Below are 20,337 nucleotides of genomic sequence, written 5' to 3' on the forward strand. Positions count from 1 at the left end.
GATAAAGGATGAATCGGTGAAGGTGCGTGAGCCCATTGCAATATGACACTGATTGGTGATTGTATGAGGAACAAGTAGTTTAATGTTGTTACTATTGGCTCTCAGTTTTTCCACGGACAAAGCAACAGAACTGTGGACCTGCTGTTTGCGTACATGTAGTATTGCTGAGGTGAGGGAGAGACTCACATCGGGATTGCCAGCAAGATCCTTTCTCAAAATGAAATTGGAGGGTGCAAGCATCAATTTTATATCCACTTTAACATTGGGTGGCAGCCATTGGGGTATATTAAATATTTCATGATATATTTTTCCGACTAGATGTAATTCACTAGTTGTAGCATTTTTAAGTGCATCTGTACTATCAGTATTAGTAATATGTTCATATCAATTGGAGGGGCCTCTCAATTCCTTGTATGACTTGGGTTTCATCAGCATGAATTGCATATAGCTTGTATAGTTGGAGATACTGTTGCTTGTGCTCACCAGCATACCATTGATGTAGACACTGATTTGACGAAATAAATTATGCAGTATACAATTTTCATAGGATATTCCTTCGCCCCGACTCGGCATTGAATTATCGGATTTTCGGACTTTCATTTGCAAATCTATAAATGTTGACGATAAGTCTATAAAGTAGTCTTCATTGGAATAAATTTGAAAGTGGATATTATCAGAGAGGGGTTGTAGTGGATAAAATTGTTCATAGTCTCCATGCTTGACACTCACATCAACATTTTCGGCATTGAATAGATTCAATGAGGCGGTGATTGAAGGTTGAGAATCCTTATGCGGCAGGTAGGGCATCTTAGGAGAAGAAATCTAGTTTTGATCTAACAATTTTCTTCCTGGGGCTTCTGTTTACAGCATGTGTCGGCTTTTTCCTTCTTTTCTTTGACAAAAGGGATGTCTTTCGTTTCCGTCCTGAGTGGAGACTGATGAGGGATGCGTTGTTTCTTGACCTTTTTAAGCCTTTACCATTTTGTTTTAATCTCTCGCCAAGGGTTCGCGCACTGAGCCTTAGATTTTTCGAAACACTTTTTTTTTAAATCCTTGCCACAGCCCCAATCGTATAGCGTAGAGGATGCAAAATCTGTCGCAGCCGGTACAAGATACTTTCCAGCCATTGGTAGTGAAGAGCGAAACAGCTCAGCAAATCAACTGCCAAGACCGTAGCCAGACATTGACGAGCGACCTTTATAATAGTCCATTCCAATGCCCTGTTGTCTTGGGCCAAGAGTATTAACATAGCAGTCAATATCAGGACAAGTGAATACCACTTTTCTATGAGACATCTTGCTGTTGAACGATGGGTCGAAAATGGCGTGTAATCACAGCCAAACCTTTTAAAATTGCTATTGGATCACCCAATTCGGTTCTTAGTGTTAACTGACAGAGTTCCAAATAGGAAGTGTTTACGGGAATATACTGAAGATGCTTTATATTGTAGTGATGAATATGTTCTTGATTGGTTTTTCGTTCAAGAAGTCGTAGGAGGGGAACATTTGAATTACCAACTCGATATGTTTCTACAAAGGAATCGTATAGAAATATACCGGTGTCCGTTAAGAAGGTAGGCGGGTAGTCAGTAAAAATCAAATTAGTGTTTTTCGCGCGTCTGCCGTTACGTATACTGAGCTTAAAAACGAGAAAGATCCATAGGTTATCATTGAGAATAATCTTTTAACTGGCAATGGGCGAACTAATATAGATCTTGTCCTCCTCTTTTGAATAGTTGAAATGAAAAGCACCTTTTTTATGATAGGAAATTCTTTTATTAAGAGAACGATATAAATCGTTCATAGCGGTGAGTTCCTCGGAGTGTAATTTAGCGAATTGAAAATCCATCCAATTGATTTTTTGAATTTTTTCTTGAGAAAATGGTGGCGGTGACCAATTATATGGTCTAATTTTTATATCATCTTTACTATCCCTTCTCAGGAGGTCGTAGTTATTTTTGAGAATACAGTCGACAAGAGCTACTTCATACTTTCCGTCAAATTTGATGGTGGGGGAGAGTTTCGTCCAAAAATCACTTGTTCTATTCAAGTCATTGTAGAGAGGATCAGAAACATTGGACATGAAAGTCACATAGAAATCATTGGGCATTGTTAATGTCTTCAACACTGACCCAAGAATCAAAATCAGAGTTATATCCTAGCCAGCGAACAAGCAACTGTCTCTTGCCATGGCGTGTACGACTCTTTGATATCTTTTCAATTTGATACATTTCACTAGTGTTTCTAACTTTTTGTAGTTTATATTCATAAAAACCACCGAGAATCTTCCCATCCTTGGTCTCTCGCAACCGATATGTCGCGGGTTTGGTCTCTAGAATTTTAGAGACTTTAAAAAGTTCGGTGATCCATAAATAATTCCCTTTTTCAAAAATATTAATGGTTCTATTAATTCGAACAGCATCACCAACATTGAATTTCTTCTTTTTTTTCTCTTTTTCACCCTTGGAGTATTGCTTTAGAAAAGCATCAAATGTATTTTCATTGTAGTGAACATCCGTTGGTGTAGAGTTGGACAGAGATCGATGGGGTCGTTGGTTGTATATCTGCATGATTTTATCTAAATCATGAATAAAAGCCGGTGTATTTTTCAATGTGCAATATCTTGAAATTAATAGACGAATCGTTCTTATTAATCGTTCAGCCAATGCAGCTTTTATCGGACTGTGACTATGATAAAGTGTTGTATTATATTTCAAAAGAACTTTTTGCACATGGGGATTAACAAATTCACTGCCACGATCCGATTGAATTTTTCTATACGAATCCTTTTCGAGAATACTTTCAATAGCCCTAGCAACTTCAACACCTCTCTTTGACCGCAGTAGAATGGCATATGCATAGCGACTAAAGATACTGATTGCCACTAGAATATATTTGTAGGGGGCATTGTGACGTTGTTGAAGTGCGTCTAAAGTTAAAAGATCCATTTGCATTATATGCAGAGGGAAAAAGGCTTTAGTTTGTCGATATTGTTTACTGCGAAGCCTGTGATTTCGATGTAGTGTGTAACTCAGCTCATTTTCTAGATACTCTTTTGCATTTTTCAATGTGGTGGTGCCGGAGACTTTGGAAAGAGTTTTGGGGGAACTTAAACTTCCCGCTTCGCCAATATTTTCATAATCACCTTTCAAAACTTCATCCATTTTGAACGTAAACATGTAGTGTAATGTCCACTCCCTTTTTGCACACTGGCAAACAAATAACTTCGTCTTAGCTTTTGACTTGCAACCACAGGTGTTGTAAAATCATTGCTGCTGCTGATAGTATCTTCACATATTGACTCTTCTTCTTTTCTACATGGTGGTGTTGGTGGACTATATTATCTTAGTTTCTTTAGAATTTGCTTATTGCCAATAAGACTTTTGGGAAAGTTTATTGCACACAAAAAGGTGTATAGATTATCGTCAAAGGATAAGAGTCCTTTACGATTCGTCACCATATCACAAATTAAATCAACTAGATTATAACTCTTTCCCTGAATTATAATTTGTTTCCCTGTGCTCTCGAGTTGAACTTGATCATCAGCAGTTTCCAACATGAGATAAGATAATACTCTTTTAGTCTGTTCTCGATAGGTCAATGGCAATAGGTTTCCAATTTTCAATACAATCGAATTCAATTCCTTCTCCTTTGATTGCAGTGCTGCAGAATCTTGAGGAGATGTTTCTTGTTTAGAGGGATCGGCGACGGTGGGTCTCTCACGATATGGTTTATGTTTGTCCACACGTCGCAATGCATCTTGAAGTAAAAGCAGTTTTTTGTCATCGGCAATATTCTCATCGTTAATGAATTTGCTTAGATTGTCTTCAAAATATTCGATGGGTGATAGGACAAGTTCAAATGGTGTCAATTTATATGGTTTTGCCATCTAGAGAAAACTGTTTACAAGTCCTGCAATTATTGGCAGTAAAAGTGTGAAAAAGCTACCGCCCGCTTGAAGGAGCCGTGTTGTTTTAAATTTTTTTGCCTTTTTTTTAAAATCCAAGGCGCGTACAGTGGAACGATGTTGCTTTGTCTGTTTTCTAACACCTTCTGGCAGTTGAACATTTCCCTCAGTTAAATTTAAACAAAGTTCAGATATTAGATTAATGAAATCATTGTCAAACCCATGTTTGAGTATAGCCTTCCTAAGCAGTGGTTTTGAAGTGCTTAAAACGGAAAACAGATGCCGTTGTTCGTGTAGTTTCTTCAGTGTCAAAATGGCGACTAATAGTCTTTTCTACTGTTCACTGGAAGATATACTGTAATTTCATTGTTGAAAATGTCGGTGACTACACGTAGATCCTCGGGCGTGCTCTGATTAAGATCCAGCAAAATGTAACCGTAGGGCTTGCTAGTCGCCTGTGTGTACGCTGAAAAAATAAATTTAGGGGCGCCGGGTTATATCTGATTTTTGCTTGTTTTGAGCTAGCTAGAATCACGAACGACTCGATAGATAATATAGACAGTACAACTCAAAGCAAGTGTTCGCATACATTTGCTCTGATGAAAGAGATTGTCTAGAACTAGGGTAACGGAAATATGTTCATGATGGGAGCGAACAGTTAACAGTTGTAGCATTTCCTGGGAGAACTGTTCAATGGATTCAACCAAATCATCAATAATCAACCACGAGTTCGGTTCAATACTATTGAAAACATCAAGTCCTCGTATGAATTGTATTGGTATGGTTGTGGCAATAGCTTTTATTTGATCCTAGGACTCCTGCCAAATACTATAGCAATAGTAGATTTTTTTCAGCTTTTCCAAAAACATTTTATCGCAATTTTAAATTATTTTAGTTAAAAGTGTTGTTTTCCCCGACATTGAGGGACCACACAGAAACGATCTGAATGGTGTTTTAAATTGATACATGTTGTTGGGGACAACAATCGGACTGCAACTAACTGTAAATCATATGTGCTCAATGAATAAGTAGTAATTTTCCCCGTGGATCTATCTATTCAAGAACAAAAAAAACAATATTTCATGGCAGCATTTATTTCGACACTGCATGAAAACAAATATTTGCAGTCAACATGAAAAGCGATAAAAATAAAACTTGTTCAACAAGAACAAAATTTCATGGTCAACATGAAAACTCTATTTGTTCAACATGAACAATGATAACACTTTATAAATAAGCACTTATTGTCTTTAAAAACACTTTTCTGTACAACACTTTATGTACAATAAAAAAAAACACTTTTTGTACAACACTTTTCTATACAACACTTTTTTTTGTCAACTTAAACACTTTTCTATACCTGACACTTTTTGTACAACAGAAAATACACACACGGGAATATGAACTAGCACAGTTGAACTTGATGAATTTAAAGGTGTGGGTCCCCCCCTCCCCCCGGGCCGCGGGGCCGAAGGCCGGCCGGACCGCGGGGGCGGGACCCCCCCCCCCCCTGGGCGGCCGCGGGAAGGGCCCCCCCCTCCCCCCGGGAGCGGTGGTGGAAAAAGAATAGTTGTCGTCACTGCTACAGGTTAGTGGTGGTGATGGTTAGTGGTGATGGTTAGTGCTTGGGTTAGATGAGGTTGAGTTAAGGTAGTGAAAGGTTGAGTGGTTAGTCAGATTAGGTTAATTTATCCAGACCAAATTGATTGCGATAGTCAATTCATTCAAATCGGTCTGAAATACGGTAGTGGCCATGGGGTAGGACAGTCACACCATTCTCGAGCACATAGACCTTGTCAGATATACATGACATTGCATTCTTTTCCACTCTCACAGTATAATTTCTATACTGTAGAGAACGAATTACAAGCACTTGTGCTCTCGGAACTAGGCTACTTTCTACACAGTCTCTATACACGCTCATGTTGAAATTGCTCTTTACAAAATGTGTAGGCACCCCTTTACACGCCTTCTTTTCTTCCCCACTATGAGTTTCCACGCAATAGACTTTGGGGCCCGGGAACACCCCCCGGGATATCAAATCACTCCCCGTCTCTGATTTTAACATTAATAGTTGGTTGGGGGCTTGACGTTTCACCAGCTCGGGGTAGAGTGATGGATTCCAGTTGGTGAAATCCATCCGCGAGCTGATGTGTTCCCCCTTTTCTAAATCACCCAATAAACCTTCAGTCCCATTTACCTTTAACAGCAGAGAATCTGTATCACCATAGTAAACTTGAACCTCCCCCTCCCGTGGCTATTGCACCTTGAACACATTGTAAAAGAACGACAACATGAGATTTTTTGAAATTTCCAGTTCTGAACTACCTCCTGCATTATTCTTGTTCAGTACCACATTTCGCTTTTTCCTGTGTAGAAGAACCATGCCAGTCTCTATGCTCGCTAACGATGTAAAAGTAGGCTCTTCAATAATTCGTGCACAATCTAGAGTGCCTGTCACAACGTCACAGCGTTATCTGTTCCGCACCCTTTCACACAGTTTGCCAAACGCTAACTTAAGAATGAGCTAATATATTTCCTTCTCCGCTTTTGAGTTTGCCCTAGAGCGTTTATCGACAAAGGTGTCGATAAACGTTTTCAAGTAGGGTCGCTGATTGAACTGCAGGAACCTATGTATTTTAGTGTTCTTGAAACCATTGTTAACCATACAGTGCAAAATCACAAGGTGAACCACGATATTCTCCTTAGGGTCCAAATAATCAATCAGTTTCGGTTTAGAGGGAGTCCAGTGCATCCCCATATCCTCAACCAATGAACGATTGTAGGGGCTCAGAGAGTCCCTGCTCACCGGCCGATTGATACAGGGAAAAACAAAATCTTTGACTGAGTCGTGAAGCGCCAATGTAATGTGACCATCAATTTTCAAGAACCATCCTTGTGGCCAATTATCATCGACGATGGTAATGTCGTGGAACTCATAAGGATTCTCAAGCCATTGGTAGTTCCCACACGGCAAAGAGTAGTGTGACATTGCCGAGGGATACAATGAGTTCATGTCCAAGAACACTGCATTTGACTTTGCACCGGTGCTTTGTCCGCTTGGATCGGTTGATAAGACGCGGGCCCCATGAAAAACATACCCTCCCCTCATTGAACGCTCTACAAAAAGGTGTTGATCTACATCGGTGATTAGGCCTATTTCCTCCCTGCTAATTTTTAAAATTAAATCCATCACTAAATGGGGTGTAGAAAAATAGTAGCCTATATCTAACCCGAACTCTGAATACATCTGGTCCGTGTTCTTACAGACTATATCCAACAGAGTTAGAACGTCACTGGCCAAGTACAGTCTACAATAATCCCACCCATTTTTACAATTCCCCTTGGACCAAACCTTCTTGGCAAACTCATACTCCTCGGCTGTGCATTCACTGTTGGTCAGTGAATTGTAAAAAGCTTCAATTGGAGGTAGTTTCTCCTCACTTAAGCGTGCGCCAGAACAGTAATAATCGTATGCATATGTACCTTTGCAGGTCAACATGTCATACATTTCACTGTCTGGAAAGTGCTGTTTAAGCAAGTGAAAGCTATCAAAATTGTCGCTTTTTTTCACTTGAATCAATTGACTCAATGCCTTGGGGAAAAAACTAAAGGAATCTAAAAACCTAATTTTATTCCAGCACATACGCCCATTATCCACTGCCTGCCATTTCAGTTCGAGAAGCAATAACTTCTCAGCCGATTTGGGAATTATCTTATAGATAAATGAACTATTTACCCATGGACAATCTACTCCCCCTCCCTCCCTGTGCCTACGTGCCAGGGCTGGTAAAATAAATTTCAAATCATCATTGGAATTAAGAATGAAAACAGTTATAAAAAACTGTTTGCTAACATTTAAATTACACGATTGATGCGCAAATCCCCTACACTTACTACCTCCCGAGGTTATTTCCTGCCACAAATGGTCATGATCTCTCACTTTCCCCCGCCCCCTCCGTGTCCCGTTAGTCCCCGGATGCCCCGCCGCTGCGAACTCTCCCATACCAACCCAACCTATTTTTTGATTTTTAATCGCGAGACGATCCTCTGCAGACAGCACCATTGGATAATGGGTATTTCTCACACGAGAAATAACACCACTAGCCGTGCCAATCAGTTTAGTCAGTGCCTTGTCCATGCACTCCCGCTCATCCAATGTTTCTACTATTTCTAACAACTGCATGGTGTTAGAATTGTCTCTTTGCGCGTGGGCGTAGGAGACTGCAATAGCCTGGTGTTCTTTGACACGGTTGGGAAATTGGGGGTCGTTCACCTCCACCAACTTAGCTTCACAGTCCAAAGATATTTTGTTGCATTGGAGAAGGGTATTTTGAAAATTTTTGAATCGTAGAATGGCCCTATCCCCTGAAACCGTTTCCACTCTCTGAGAGCCATGTCGTCCACAATGCCTCATGTGATTTCACAGCATTAGTTCACTCTAGAATATAGATAGGCATGTTTGACAATAAAAACGGGGCACTCTGTTTCTTACCAACCCCCCGGACTCTCCTCATGTCAGTGATCGGATTAAAATGACCGATTGTATTCGGTTCACTAGGTGGTGTGTAAAGCAACCAAACCCAGTGTTTAATCAAATCAACTGACGGGCCCCTTACGGTGAAAACCACCCCCTTCTTTTTAGAACGAACCCCATCTTCAAATTCTGTTTCATATTGTACCACAGTAACGCCAATATTTAAATGGGCATTAGCCCTTTCAAAAATGTCAATAGATCTTAGCGTCACTGGGTATTTTCCTTCTAGGCAAGAAAAATCTACAATGGGGAAAGTGGATCCGTCCTTCCCATGTATAGCCCAGTGATCTAAATTCTTCTTGGTAGCGTTCCAAGTTCGAGGCTCGAATGCTGAGATGAGGAAAGCATATCTGAAACACTTTTGATTTGTTTCAAAACAGATCTTCTGGACAACTTGACAAACTACTCGATCTGGATTATATTTTAAAACTACTGTCGTCTCTGAGCCCCCGCCTGCCCCCCCCTCTTAAAATAAAATCTCTATTAAATTTAACTATATTTACACTTAAATTTTCAACAAAAACAACTACTGAGCCACTTCCATTTTCATTAAAGTTCTCGAGATGCGTTATAATTTGATTGACCCAATCCATGAAAACACCCCCAAAATTTTCCAAATTCGAATAAACCAAACGCATCTCGGAATGTACAAAATGATAGTAAACTTCACTTTTTCCCTCATTTAAATAGAACACTTTTAGAACAATGGAAACCTTAATTGAATCCCTCCCTCCCCACAATTGAATTTGATTCTCCAGAAGTGCAAGAATTTTATCTACATAGTTGTGTACAATTTCTACAGGGTCAAAAACAAAATTACCATACAAAAGCGAATTAAAAGGGTCACCAAACATTGCAGTGAAAACAACTATATTATTTAAAATTCTGTTGGACAGCTGAAAGTCTGGGAGAGTTGTACCCCCACCCCTCTTGTATATTACCCCCTCCCCCAAGCTGTTCAACAATATCTGGTGAATGCTCCACTTCAGTTGTTCGAAGTGGAGTCGTTAGGGGATAGGAGGTTTGTGGGTTACCGGTTAAATGCCGGGTAAAATCGTCGAAAAATTGCAATGTGTTTGGACTTAGCATAGGTAAGTCACCCCGTTCAACTGTGCTATTATCTAAATTAGTTAAAAAATCATCTAGAAACTCATCAATATTATCTGGAATTTGATGTAAATCATCCCATAGTGAATTGTTGGGGAGCTCCACATGTGCATCTTCTTCTCCTTCTCCAACTGACGAGCAGGGGGGAGATGGGGAGTATGGAACCAGGACAACCTACAAATGAACAAATAGTTTATTTTCAAAGTGTTCAAATCATCCCTACTGCTTTTAAAATTTGGATTATTATTGCTTAATAACATTTGGTTACTACAACTGAATATAATCTAAGATATGACACTATAGATGAAAAATAGCTTATTTTCAAAGTGTTCAAATCATCCCTACTGCTTTTAAAATTTGGATTATTATTGCTTAATAACATTTGGTTAATTCAACTGAAGATAATCTAAGATATGACATAGAAGGCGATAATTTGTTCGTTTATTTTCAAAGTGTTAAAAAAAAATTTTTTTTCGGCGCTCCCCCCCACGCGCCCCCCCCCCTAACCTTGTCCCACAGTGCTTCCCGGACCATCCGTGGCGCTTTTCGGAGCCACAACGCATTTCTGTGGCGCTTCTCAGGCCCCGCATCGCTTCCCGCGATGCTTCTCGGGCCCGTGGCGCATCCCTGTGGCACTTCCCTGACCCGTGGTGCATCCCCCTGCACCTCCCTAAGCATGCCTCCACAGCACTCCCCGGACCCATCGGCGCATTCCGGGCTCCACGGCTCCCAGCCGTTTACCTAATGCCCCAAAAAACCGTATTGTTAGGCGGCATAAGTCGTTTCGCCTACTTCCCATACAGGTTGTCTATGACTCCAAATGAGCCTAGATTATTTTTAATCGCATGTCTATTCTGTTTCCAAGCGTATTCTCTGGGAAACAGTACAATTAAATTCGAGAACCGTTAATTCTAATTCAACAATGTTTCCACATCACTAAAATATTGGCAAGGCTTTGTAAGATTGAAAGTTATTTTAAAATATCCTTGCGCAAATTAGGGGTTCATTTGTGACAAATATATAAATGTGAATAATCTCACTCAGTTCATTCTCTTGAAACTATGTGATAATCAATTGTGAAAAATAGGGGATTTTGAGTTTCAAATGGTGAGCATTAATTGAAATTACCCATGAAAAATATTCGTTTATGCGATAACAGCGAAGAAATAGCAACAGAAAAAATAGCAAAGATTAGAAAAAATAGCATTTTGAGTTTCAAAGGCAGTGATTATTAATAGAAATTACCTAAAAATATTCGCTTATGAGATATCGAAGCGATAGCAAAGATTAAAAAAGAGCGGTTTCTTAGCAATAAATTACATTTAGAAATCTCCGAGGGAAGGAGGGAGCAGAGAAAAGAGTGTTTTCCTTGCAAAAAATTATATTTATATATCTCCGAGGGAGATAAATTTAAAAGCAATAGTTGGGGCGAGGGCTTAATATCTCACAGAGATAAGTTTATATTGGGATTGAAAAGGACTGAAAAATGAATAAATAGAAAGGTAGGAAAAAATACTTACATTTGCATATCCCGGCTGCACTTGGGCACCCGAAGGACCAGGTAGCGCATGCTGGAGGGTGGACGGGGCAACGTCGCTATGTTCTTGTGCGACTGGGCGGGCTATTTCATGATCTTGCATAGCTTCGGCAGGGTTCACCATATTATAAGAAGCCGTCCACTCTCTCTTTAACTTAAACCCAGGCTGCATTGGGACTGGCACTGATGGGACTGTCTTGTCATCTCTGGCTTTCTTAGCGGGCGGCGGTGCCATACATTCTTCATAATTGGCCTTAAAAAGAAGAGAAAAAATTAGTATCTAAATAATTTGCCCCCCCTTTTCATGGAAAGAAAGTTAGTATCCTCATCCATATAATTTTGTTTAGTTTATCACTAAGAAAGCACAACGTAAAAAATTTCGTGAAATATACTAATTGCATCCTTTTTTTGAATCTGAGAATTACAGCTCACTGAACCATTCAAAAGCCGGGCTAGTTTGTATATTTATCACACCCCCAGAAAAAAAACAGACCACGTAAAATAACCCCCACTTAAAATATCCCTGAGAAAAGACAGGGAAAAATACCCCCTCCCCACACCGAAATATATCGCGTCCTTTTGTATATGATAATTACGGCTCACTGATCCGTTCAAAAAGCCGGCCTAGTTTGTATATTTATCACACCCCCAGAAAAAAAAACAGCCCACGGTAAATAACCCCCAAGGAAAATAACCCCTGAGAAAAGACATGGAAAAATACCCCCTCCCCACAGCGAAAGATATCGCGTTCTTTTGAATCTGAGAATTACGACTCACTGAGCCGTTCAAAAAGCCGGCCTAGTTTGTATATTTATCACACCACCAGAAAAAAAAACACCCCGAGGAAAATAACCCCCACGGAAAATATCCCTGAGAAAAGACATGGAAAAATATCCCCTCCCCCCCCCGAAAGATATGGTAAAAATGCTATTCAATTTACGCATAATAAAGCAATGTATCTTTTTCTTAAACTCACCCCCCCTACTTTTCACGCGAAGAAACAGTTTGTTTTCACCTTACAATGATGGCGATAGAATTGAGGCATGCCCCCCCCCCTTTCACCAATGTCCTAAAAATATTGTTAGATCTTAATTTGAAAATAACGAGATTTCATCGATTCTCCAAAAAGAGATTGTATATGCCTGCGCTTAATAAATTGCAATTGTCTGCATGAAAGCGTTTTAATTTGACAGGAGAAAAACATCCCATTTTGATCTGAGAAACCTTTTACAGGAAGTGCTTTAAAAGGGTGACTGCTAATTTTAACCACGCACTGGAGTCTTGTGTCAAATCGGAGCGAGCTAATAACAATAGAGCGATGGATGTCTCAGAGAAAAGATTACAATTGAGAAAATTGCATAAATTTAACGAAGGAATAATTATTTCTTTTTGCGAGAGTTTTGTTGTAAAACGGTGAGGGGGGGGGGGGGTTTGGGTTCGTGGTGCCACTACAATAGTGTATGTTTTTAATTTTTAAGGAGAAATATGTACGGGTACCGCTTTTGTAAGCAGGATAGGGTGATAGATAATTATAGCCACACACTGGAGTCTTGTGTCAAAACCAGAGCAAGCTAATAACAACAGAGCGATGGATGTCTCAGTTAGAGAAAAGATTACAATTGAGAAAAGATCACAATTGAGAAAAGTCAAACTTTAACGAAAAGAGAATTATTTCTTTTTTGCGAGAATTTTGGTTGTAAAACAAAGGGGGATGGGGTTAGTTTTCGAGGGTAAAAGAATATATTTTATTTTTTCCATTGATTATAATTATGTTTATATGGTTTGGGGGGGGGGGGGTTTAATAGAAAAAATTATTGGGTGAACCAGGAAAAAAATTTTATTTTGAAAAAAAAAAAAATGAAAAACAGAAATTATATTGCTAATTGCGACTGCCAAGACTTCTAAAGATTTAAATTTATCCATTGTTGTTTACACAGCGTCAAAATACTTTCTGATAATTTAATCACAGTGCATGTCCGTTATATATGAAATCTCAAGGGTGAATTGTTATGTAACGGGGAAATTATATGTAAGCAGGTCTCTGATTGGCTGAGAAGGAGGATGTATCCGACTCGCTGATTGGCTGAGAAGGAAACACGTGATCTAACTGTTTCCGGGAAAGTCATAACATTTTGGCTCGAGAGCAACAACAACAAATACTATTTCTGGACACCATGACATTAGCCTCGAGCATTTACATGACCAAAACAACAACAAATACTATTTCTTGATCATAACATTCGCTGAGAGCGTGCACTTTCAACAACAACAAATACTATTTCTGGACACCATGACATTCGCGATCGATTACGCAATCAATTTCTCGGAAATTCACTTCCCCCTCGAGTCCTAGATCAATAACATTGTTCCCGTTAGAAATCAATGCGCAAGTGCAACCTTCGTTCCGGAGTTATTACACATAGAAACATCAAATAAATTGACCTTGGAAAAAGAGGTCATTGACCCCATTAACCACGTGTTCTCCCTAATGACTCTATGCCCATATTGTTTCATAATTCCCCACGCTCGTGAATCAATAATTCCCTCATCGATTATGTAAATCACCCCTCATGCCATTACACGTGGCCAAACAACAACAACAACAGATCGATTGACCTTGACCCCCATTAGACTCGATCGATAATCCTTGAATAAATTATGTCCCGTCAGCATTAAACTAAATTGTAGATGGCAGCACGGTGTTCGTCCCGGGTCAATAGGGTCACCTCTACTGCTATCTAAAAAGTTTTATTGGGTGTGTTTGGGGAATGGTGGGCGTGAGAGGGGCTTTAGTTGCTCTCCAGTCACTTTCAACTATTAAAAAAGCCACCGGCCCTTTCAATTTCCAGTCGCATGAGCCCTTTTGAAGTTTCTCCAAAACTTTCAACTACTTTGAAGAAAATTGATGTCTCAAAATTTTGATTGGATGTGTTTGTGGAAATGGTGGGCGTGAGAGGGGGTTAGTTGCCCTCCAATCACTTCCGACTATTCAAAAGAGCACTAGCCATTCAATTTCCAGTCGAATGAGCCATTTTTGAAGTTTCTACGACAACACTTTCTTTAAGAACCTTATATACCCCAGAGCATAACTTATACCCTTGACCTGAGGGCTGTGAGGGGGTTTTAATCCTCAAAGACATATTTCCGGACCTTTCAACTACGTTGAACTAAATGGCTGTCTCAAAATTTTGTTTGGATGTGTTTGGGGAAATGGTGGGCGTGAGTTGAAGGTAACTTGCTAACCAATCACTTTCGAATAATAAAAAGGGCACTAGCCCTTTGAATTTCCAATAGGACAAGCTTTATTTGAAGTATCTACAACAAAGTTTTCTATAAGAACCTTATATGCCCCCAAGGCATAACTTATAACCCTAGCCCTGAGGGCTGTGGGGGAGTGTCCTACTCAAAAACATAATTTCTATCTGGAAATAAACTACGCTGAACAAAATGGCTATCTCAAAATTTTTATTGGATGTGTTTGGGGAAATGGTAGGCGTCGAAGGGGTGTTAGTTGCCTTCCAATCACTTTCGACTACTAAAAAGGGCCCAAGCCACTCCATTTTCCAGTCGAATAAGCCCTTTTCGTAGATTCTATGACAACTCTTTTGATACTAAGTGCCCTGGTCTAAGACCAAGAAAAAATAATACATTATGCAAACAGTGTTCTTTACTTAGACAGCGCTATTGCACTGCCTAATACCAAAAATATTGGAGGGCAACTAGCGCCTCTCCCAGGCTGCTTTTACCCCAATTCATTTGATCGAAATTTTAAGATAACCATTTTGTTCAGGAAAGTTGAAAGATCCAATAACCATGTCTTTAAGGGTAATATGAACCCCCGTGGGGAAAGGCCTATAGGTTAGTAAATTTGCCCATTGCTACATATAGTATTTATTATAGGGAATTATACAGACATTTTTTGGGAGGGGGGATTTTTCCCATCAGGTGAGAGAATTTCCGTAGAGAGGTAAACTTCCTGGAGTGAACTCTTCAGGGTAAATTTACAGTGGGGGATTTGACATAATTCCTACAAATAATTCTATGTATTTGTCTTTATTTATCTTTGTCAACTCAATTCTGCATTTGGAGATTGTTCTGGGAGGATTGTCCGGGGGCTATTTCCTGCGTGTTTACATTTCCGGGGGAAAATTTCCATGGAAGTGGGATTTCCGTAGTGATCGGTAAAACGATTAAAAATTAAAGTCTTTTCCAAATCAAAATGTGCTAGGGAGAATTTTTCAGTCTGAATCATCCAGAAAAAAATTATGGAGGGAGGGAAGGGGTAGCAAAGATGGAATAGTTTGGAACGAACTTTACGGGGGGTTGAGTTTTACGTGGGAGGAAATTCGTACGGATGAGTTTCCGGTGAGGGAAGGGAATTTTTCATAGAGGGTAAACTAGATTTACCGGAATTATTTGAAAAACGATCAGAAATTAAATAAAAAAAACAAGTTTTTTCAAGTCAAAGTAAGGAGCAACAGTAAAACTCTAAACGAACAGAAACTACTCCTTATGTGAAGGGGCTGCCTCTCTCTTCTCAATACCTTGCTCTTTCGCAAAAGAATTGTTAAAAAAAAACCAATTGAGGGGAGCTTACAATATCAATAATAGTGTAAGAATAGCAAAATTCAATTGATCGTCTAAAATATAATAATATAGATTAACAAAGGGAGTTCCTAGAAGTTTAAACAATGCTGTTTCCATTAAATTGAAGGCATTCTAGCTTTTAAAGGAGTTTAAGCAGTATGTTATTTAAATGCCAGTTTCTGGCGTTACGAATCCCTTAGTATTTAATCTGAGATGATCAAAACTATTCCTACACCAGTAGCTTCTTTTTGACCGGGCATATAAAAGAATAAAAGATACCAACTGGCTGTGTTTGCTTCCCTTCAAATTGCTTTCAGGATGGCACTTTATTCATGGTTCAGTGCAAAGGGTGGGGCACTGAGGAGACACAAAGAACCCCTCATTTAGTGCATAGTTTTGTTAGCTTTTAATTTTAACGTTACTCCTTCCTTTAATTTGAAAAAGAATTTCAGTTTTTTTATTCGATAAGGCACAAAGTATTTAACTCTGCCCTCTACAAATTTATTATGTTACTGAAGCCCATTTCAATATGTATAGCAATTGCAAGCAGTACTAGTGAGCTCTTTGCTCCGCTCCTGATCCGAAAGGCATTTGATGGCATAATATATATTCCTCACTCAGTGACAAGTCATACAGTCAACCGAGAGCACCGTAGAGAAGATGAAGATAAAAAGTTACTCTAAAGTTGTATTGGATTAATGTTCTTCCGGCAGAAGTCTTTAATTTAAAAGCTTCAGTTTGGAGAATAAAAAACTTGATATCTGCTTTTACGCATGCCGATTTTTCGTACAATAATACCATAATGAGCGCACAAAATTGAAAAGGTACTGAGACTTGTATCTATGTAACTTAGGTAAGGTGGTGTCAATTTCGGTTTTTCTGGCTCGCAGCACTTTCTTGAGATAAAGGCTCTGTATAAACTACTTGTAAATTACACATGTAAGCGTCTTGGCCAAGAGAGACTTAATGGACATGGAAAGTTAGTAATATATTTATTTCTTTATTAGTCCACCGCCTTCTGTACAGTGCTCTCTTCGGCTTATACAACCCAACTTATGGTATTGGACAACTCCAGATTATCCTGAAACGTATTCTACTAGCATTTGTACGTCACGGATCAAGGTAAATTTTTGATTCAATGAGTAAACAAAAGATAACAAAAAAAATCCTTAGGGTATTCTGCTGTACTAAAATTATCTAAAATTGTTTGAAGAGATAAAATATCTTCTTAATAAGCATACATTCTTTAGCAAGTGTTTTAAAAGAATTATTAGTAGCTGCAGCATACGCATTTCAATCCAATATCTCTGAGTGACAAATGTAGTCTCTGTCGCTTTAAATAAAATAAATACCCTGCAAACCATTACATATCTTCCACCCATCCAGGGAAATGGAATATTGTACTTTGATGCAAATTGGATTCGATAAGTCTATGGAAAAAAAATGTAACTTAAGTAAAATTTAACTTTAGCTATTAAAAGTATAACTTCCAAACTTCTAGCAAAATGCATCAACATTAGCCAGTCGCTGGTTAAACTTAAATACAAAGAGCAAAGCTTGAAGGGTGTGTTTTCCGTCAAATTTAGGGTGATTCTTATTTAATTAAGTTATTACACCCAAGCAGTATTGTATTAATACGTTTCACGACACACATAGCCAATCATTCCTACGAAACACATATCCTATCATTCCCAATACACATATCCCATCATTAGAAGCGCACACATATTCCATCATTCCTATGACCACCAGCAGGTGTTATATGAGAAAATTGACCGTCCAAATTATTGTATGGAGTTTAAGCGGGCCTGTATCCCACTATTACAAGTGGCTCCCAACATTCCTATGACAGCCAGCAGGTCTTATAAAAGAAAGACCGTCCAAGTTATTGTATGCAATTTTAACGAAGCCCATCTGGTCTTATCGTACTTTTGGCGCGATAAGCAATTCTCAGAATGTATTTTTTTGTAACAATGCCACTAATTCAAGCAGTAGTTCCATTATCACAGGCAAATATTCGGATAAGAGAGAATGCTCACCCCGGTTCAAGTATGTTTTTCAATAATAGAATGGTGTTTGAAGTGACATGTTGTCTAATAAATAAAGTTTTGATATGGATTCTAATATACAATTGGTAGAGATCTTTTTGTACGATAATGGTATCGAGCCAATTATTGACTATCGGGTATTGATAATTGCTTATCACATATCGGAGTTTTGTTTGACAAGTATGTTGTTTAATAGTAGAATTGAGTTTGAAGTGACATGTTGTCTAATAAACAAACCTTTGACATAGATTCGAAAATACAATTGGTAGAGATCTTTTTGTACAATAATGTTATCGAGCTGATTATTGATAATTGCTTTTGACCTATCTGAGATTTGTTTGACAAGTATATTGTTCAATAACAAAATTGAGTTTGAAGGGACATTATGTCTCATAAAAGACGTTTTGATATGGATTCTAATAAACAATTGGTAGAGATTTTTTGTATTCTAATGGTATCAACCCGATTATATATTATTGATAATTGCTTGTCTTATCACATATCTGAGTTTCCTTTGACAAGTACGCTGTTTAAGAATTAAAGAGAGTTTTAAGTGACATTGTGTCTTATAAACGAAGTTTTGATATGGATTGTAATAAACAATTGGATGAGGTTTTTTTACACTCTAATGGTATCGACCCAATTATTGATTATTTACTAATGATAATTGATTATGACTGTGAAAAAACTTCTAAGGTGAAACACAACAAAACAGGAGACACTTTGAAAAATAGTCTTTTAAGGTGAAACATAAAAAAACAGAAGACATTTTCAAGAAAAACTTCTAAGGTAAAAAATGACAAAACAGAAGACTCTGAAAAAAACATTTTAAGTTGAAACGTATAAAAACAGAAGACACTGAACAAAAAACAAAAAAAAATTTTTACTCTGAAACATAACAAAACCGAGGACTCTCTGAAAAGTGCTTCCAGTTTGATCCAACACAGTAGGTAGCGCTGAAAAAAATCTTTTAAGACGAAAAATAACAAAACAGAAGACAATGAAAAAAAACTTCGAAGGTGAAACACAACAAAATAGAAAACACTAAAAAAATCTTTTAAGGTCAAAGGTAACAAAACAGAAGGTACTGAATTTTTTTAAAGTGAAACCTAACAAAACAAAAGACACAGAAAAGAAAAACAAAAAGCTTTTAAGGTGAAAAGTAACAAAACAAAAGACGCTATGAAAAAACTTGTAAGGTGAAACACAACAAAACTGAAGATACTGAAAAAAATCTTTTGAGGTGAAATGTAACAAAAACAGTACGTTCTTGAAGTCATCATACATTTATATTATTGCTGCACCATGTGTGTATTGACAAGTATTAACAGCATATATACTTTGAATAATATCTTCTGTTGTCTCCACCATGGTCAGACTTACAAATATACTTACATATATATATATATATCTATATATATATATATATATATATATATATATATATATATATATATATATATATATATATATATATATATATATATATATATTTATATATATATATATATATATATATATATATATATATATATATATATATATATATATATATATTTTTATATATATATATATATATATATATATATATATTAGGTTTAGGGTTAGGTTTATTTCGTCAAATAAACAAAAAATTGAGCCAATATAATTATAAAACACTACGCTGGGGAAAAAATAATTTTGCTAACGCGTAGTGATTAAATACAAAACTCTTCCTAAATCAACCTACATTAATAAATCAATTCCACAAACAAATAATAAGGAAAAAACCAAGCCAATCCCCTTCACTCACACACTTCTGGAGCAATAACCAACATCAAATACAACTCCCAGCCTCCCCCAGCCCATCCATCCACTTCTTCTCCAGCTTTTCCACCCACTCCTCCCCCCAGTCTATCGCCCTATTCCTCCTCCCTGCCAAAAATCCCATAAACAACAAATATAAAACAATACACATCTAGTTCCCCCAAAAATACTCATGTAATCCATTTTTAAATTGAGGAGGATACTCAGCCACCCTAAAGCTCACAGGAAGTGAATTCCACACCGAAGGACCAAGATACTTTAAAGTAAAACCTGATTTCAAAATATTTTTAAGTTCCACAACCAAATTATCACAGCTTCTCGTATCGTAATCATAAAAATCACTGTTGAAACGGTAGAACTCCTTAAAAATTTTCAGGACTACATTATTCACACAAATGTAATTAAATATCGCGGCTTGGTAGTCTCTTATCTACCCCACGTTAAGCAGCCTTAGAGATTTAAAACATATGCTGATGTCTTTCAAATTTTGTATATTCTTCCCAATTATTTTTGGTGCTTTATTCTATAGCACTTGCACAGGCTTGTAGTTCACATAAAAGTTGCTGCTCCAAACGACACATCCATATGAAAAACACACAGGAATTGCTGCTCCACACGACACATCTATATGATAAACACACGTTAATGATTGCATAATATATCGTGCGAAGAGTACTCTGCGGCAGAGCATGCTTCACTCTTCTAAGTATTCCTACTTCACGTGCGATTTTTGCTGAAATGGTATCACTGTGAAGTTTTCACGTAAGATTATAATCAATGAAGAAACCAAGAAACCGCTGTGAATTTAT

The 20,337-nt window shown here is 37.9% G+C and overlaps 1 protein-coding gene across 2 annotated transcripts in view; it reads left to right on the forward strand.

Moving 5' to 3' along the window:
• The window catches only part of LOC148943512 (uncharacterized), a 204,707-nt gene that overhangs the window by 130,423 nt on the left and 53,947 nt on the right, over positions 1-20,337 (forward strand). For both annotated transcript variants that reach the window (XM_089101541.1, XM_089101542.1), the window contains exon 4: positions 16,682-16,796. In XM_089101541.1, coding sequence (XP_088957667.1) covers positions 16,682-16,796 — 115 coding nt within the window. The remainder of the gene's footprint in view (positions 1-16,681; positions 16,797-20,337) is intronic.

The sequence above is a fragment of the Artemia sp. Qi Xiang Cuo genome, chromosome 15, assembly GCF_049724085.1.
Source record: "Artemia sp. Qi Xiang Cuo chromosome 15, ASM4972408v1, whole genome shotgun sequence".
Classification (NCBI taxonomy): domain Eukaryota; kingdom Metazoa; phylum Arthropoda; class Branchiopoda; order Anostraca; family Artemiidae; genus Artemia; species Artemia sp. Qi Xiang Cuo.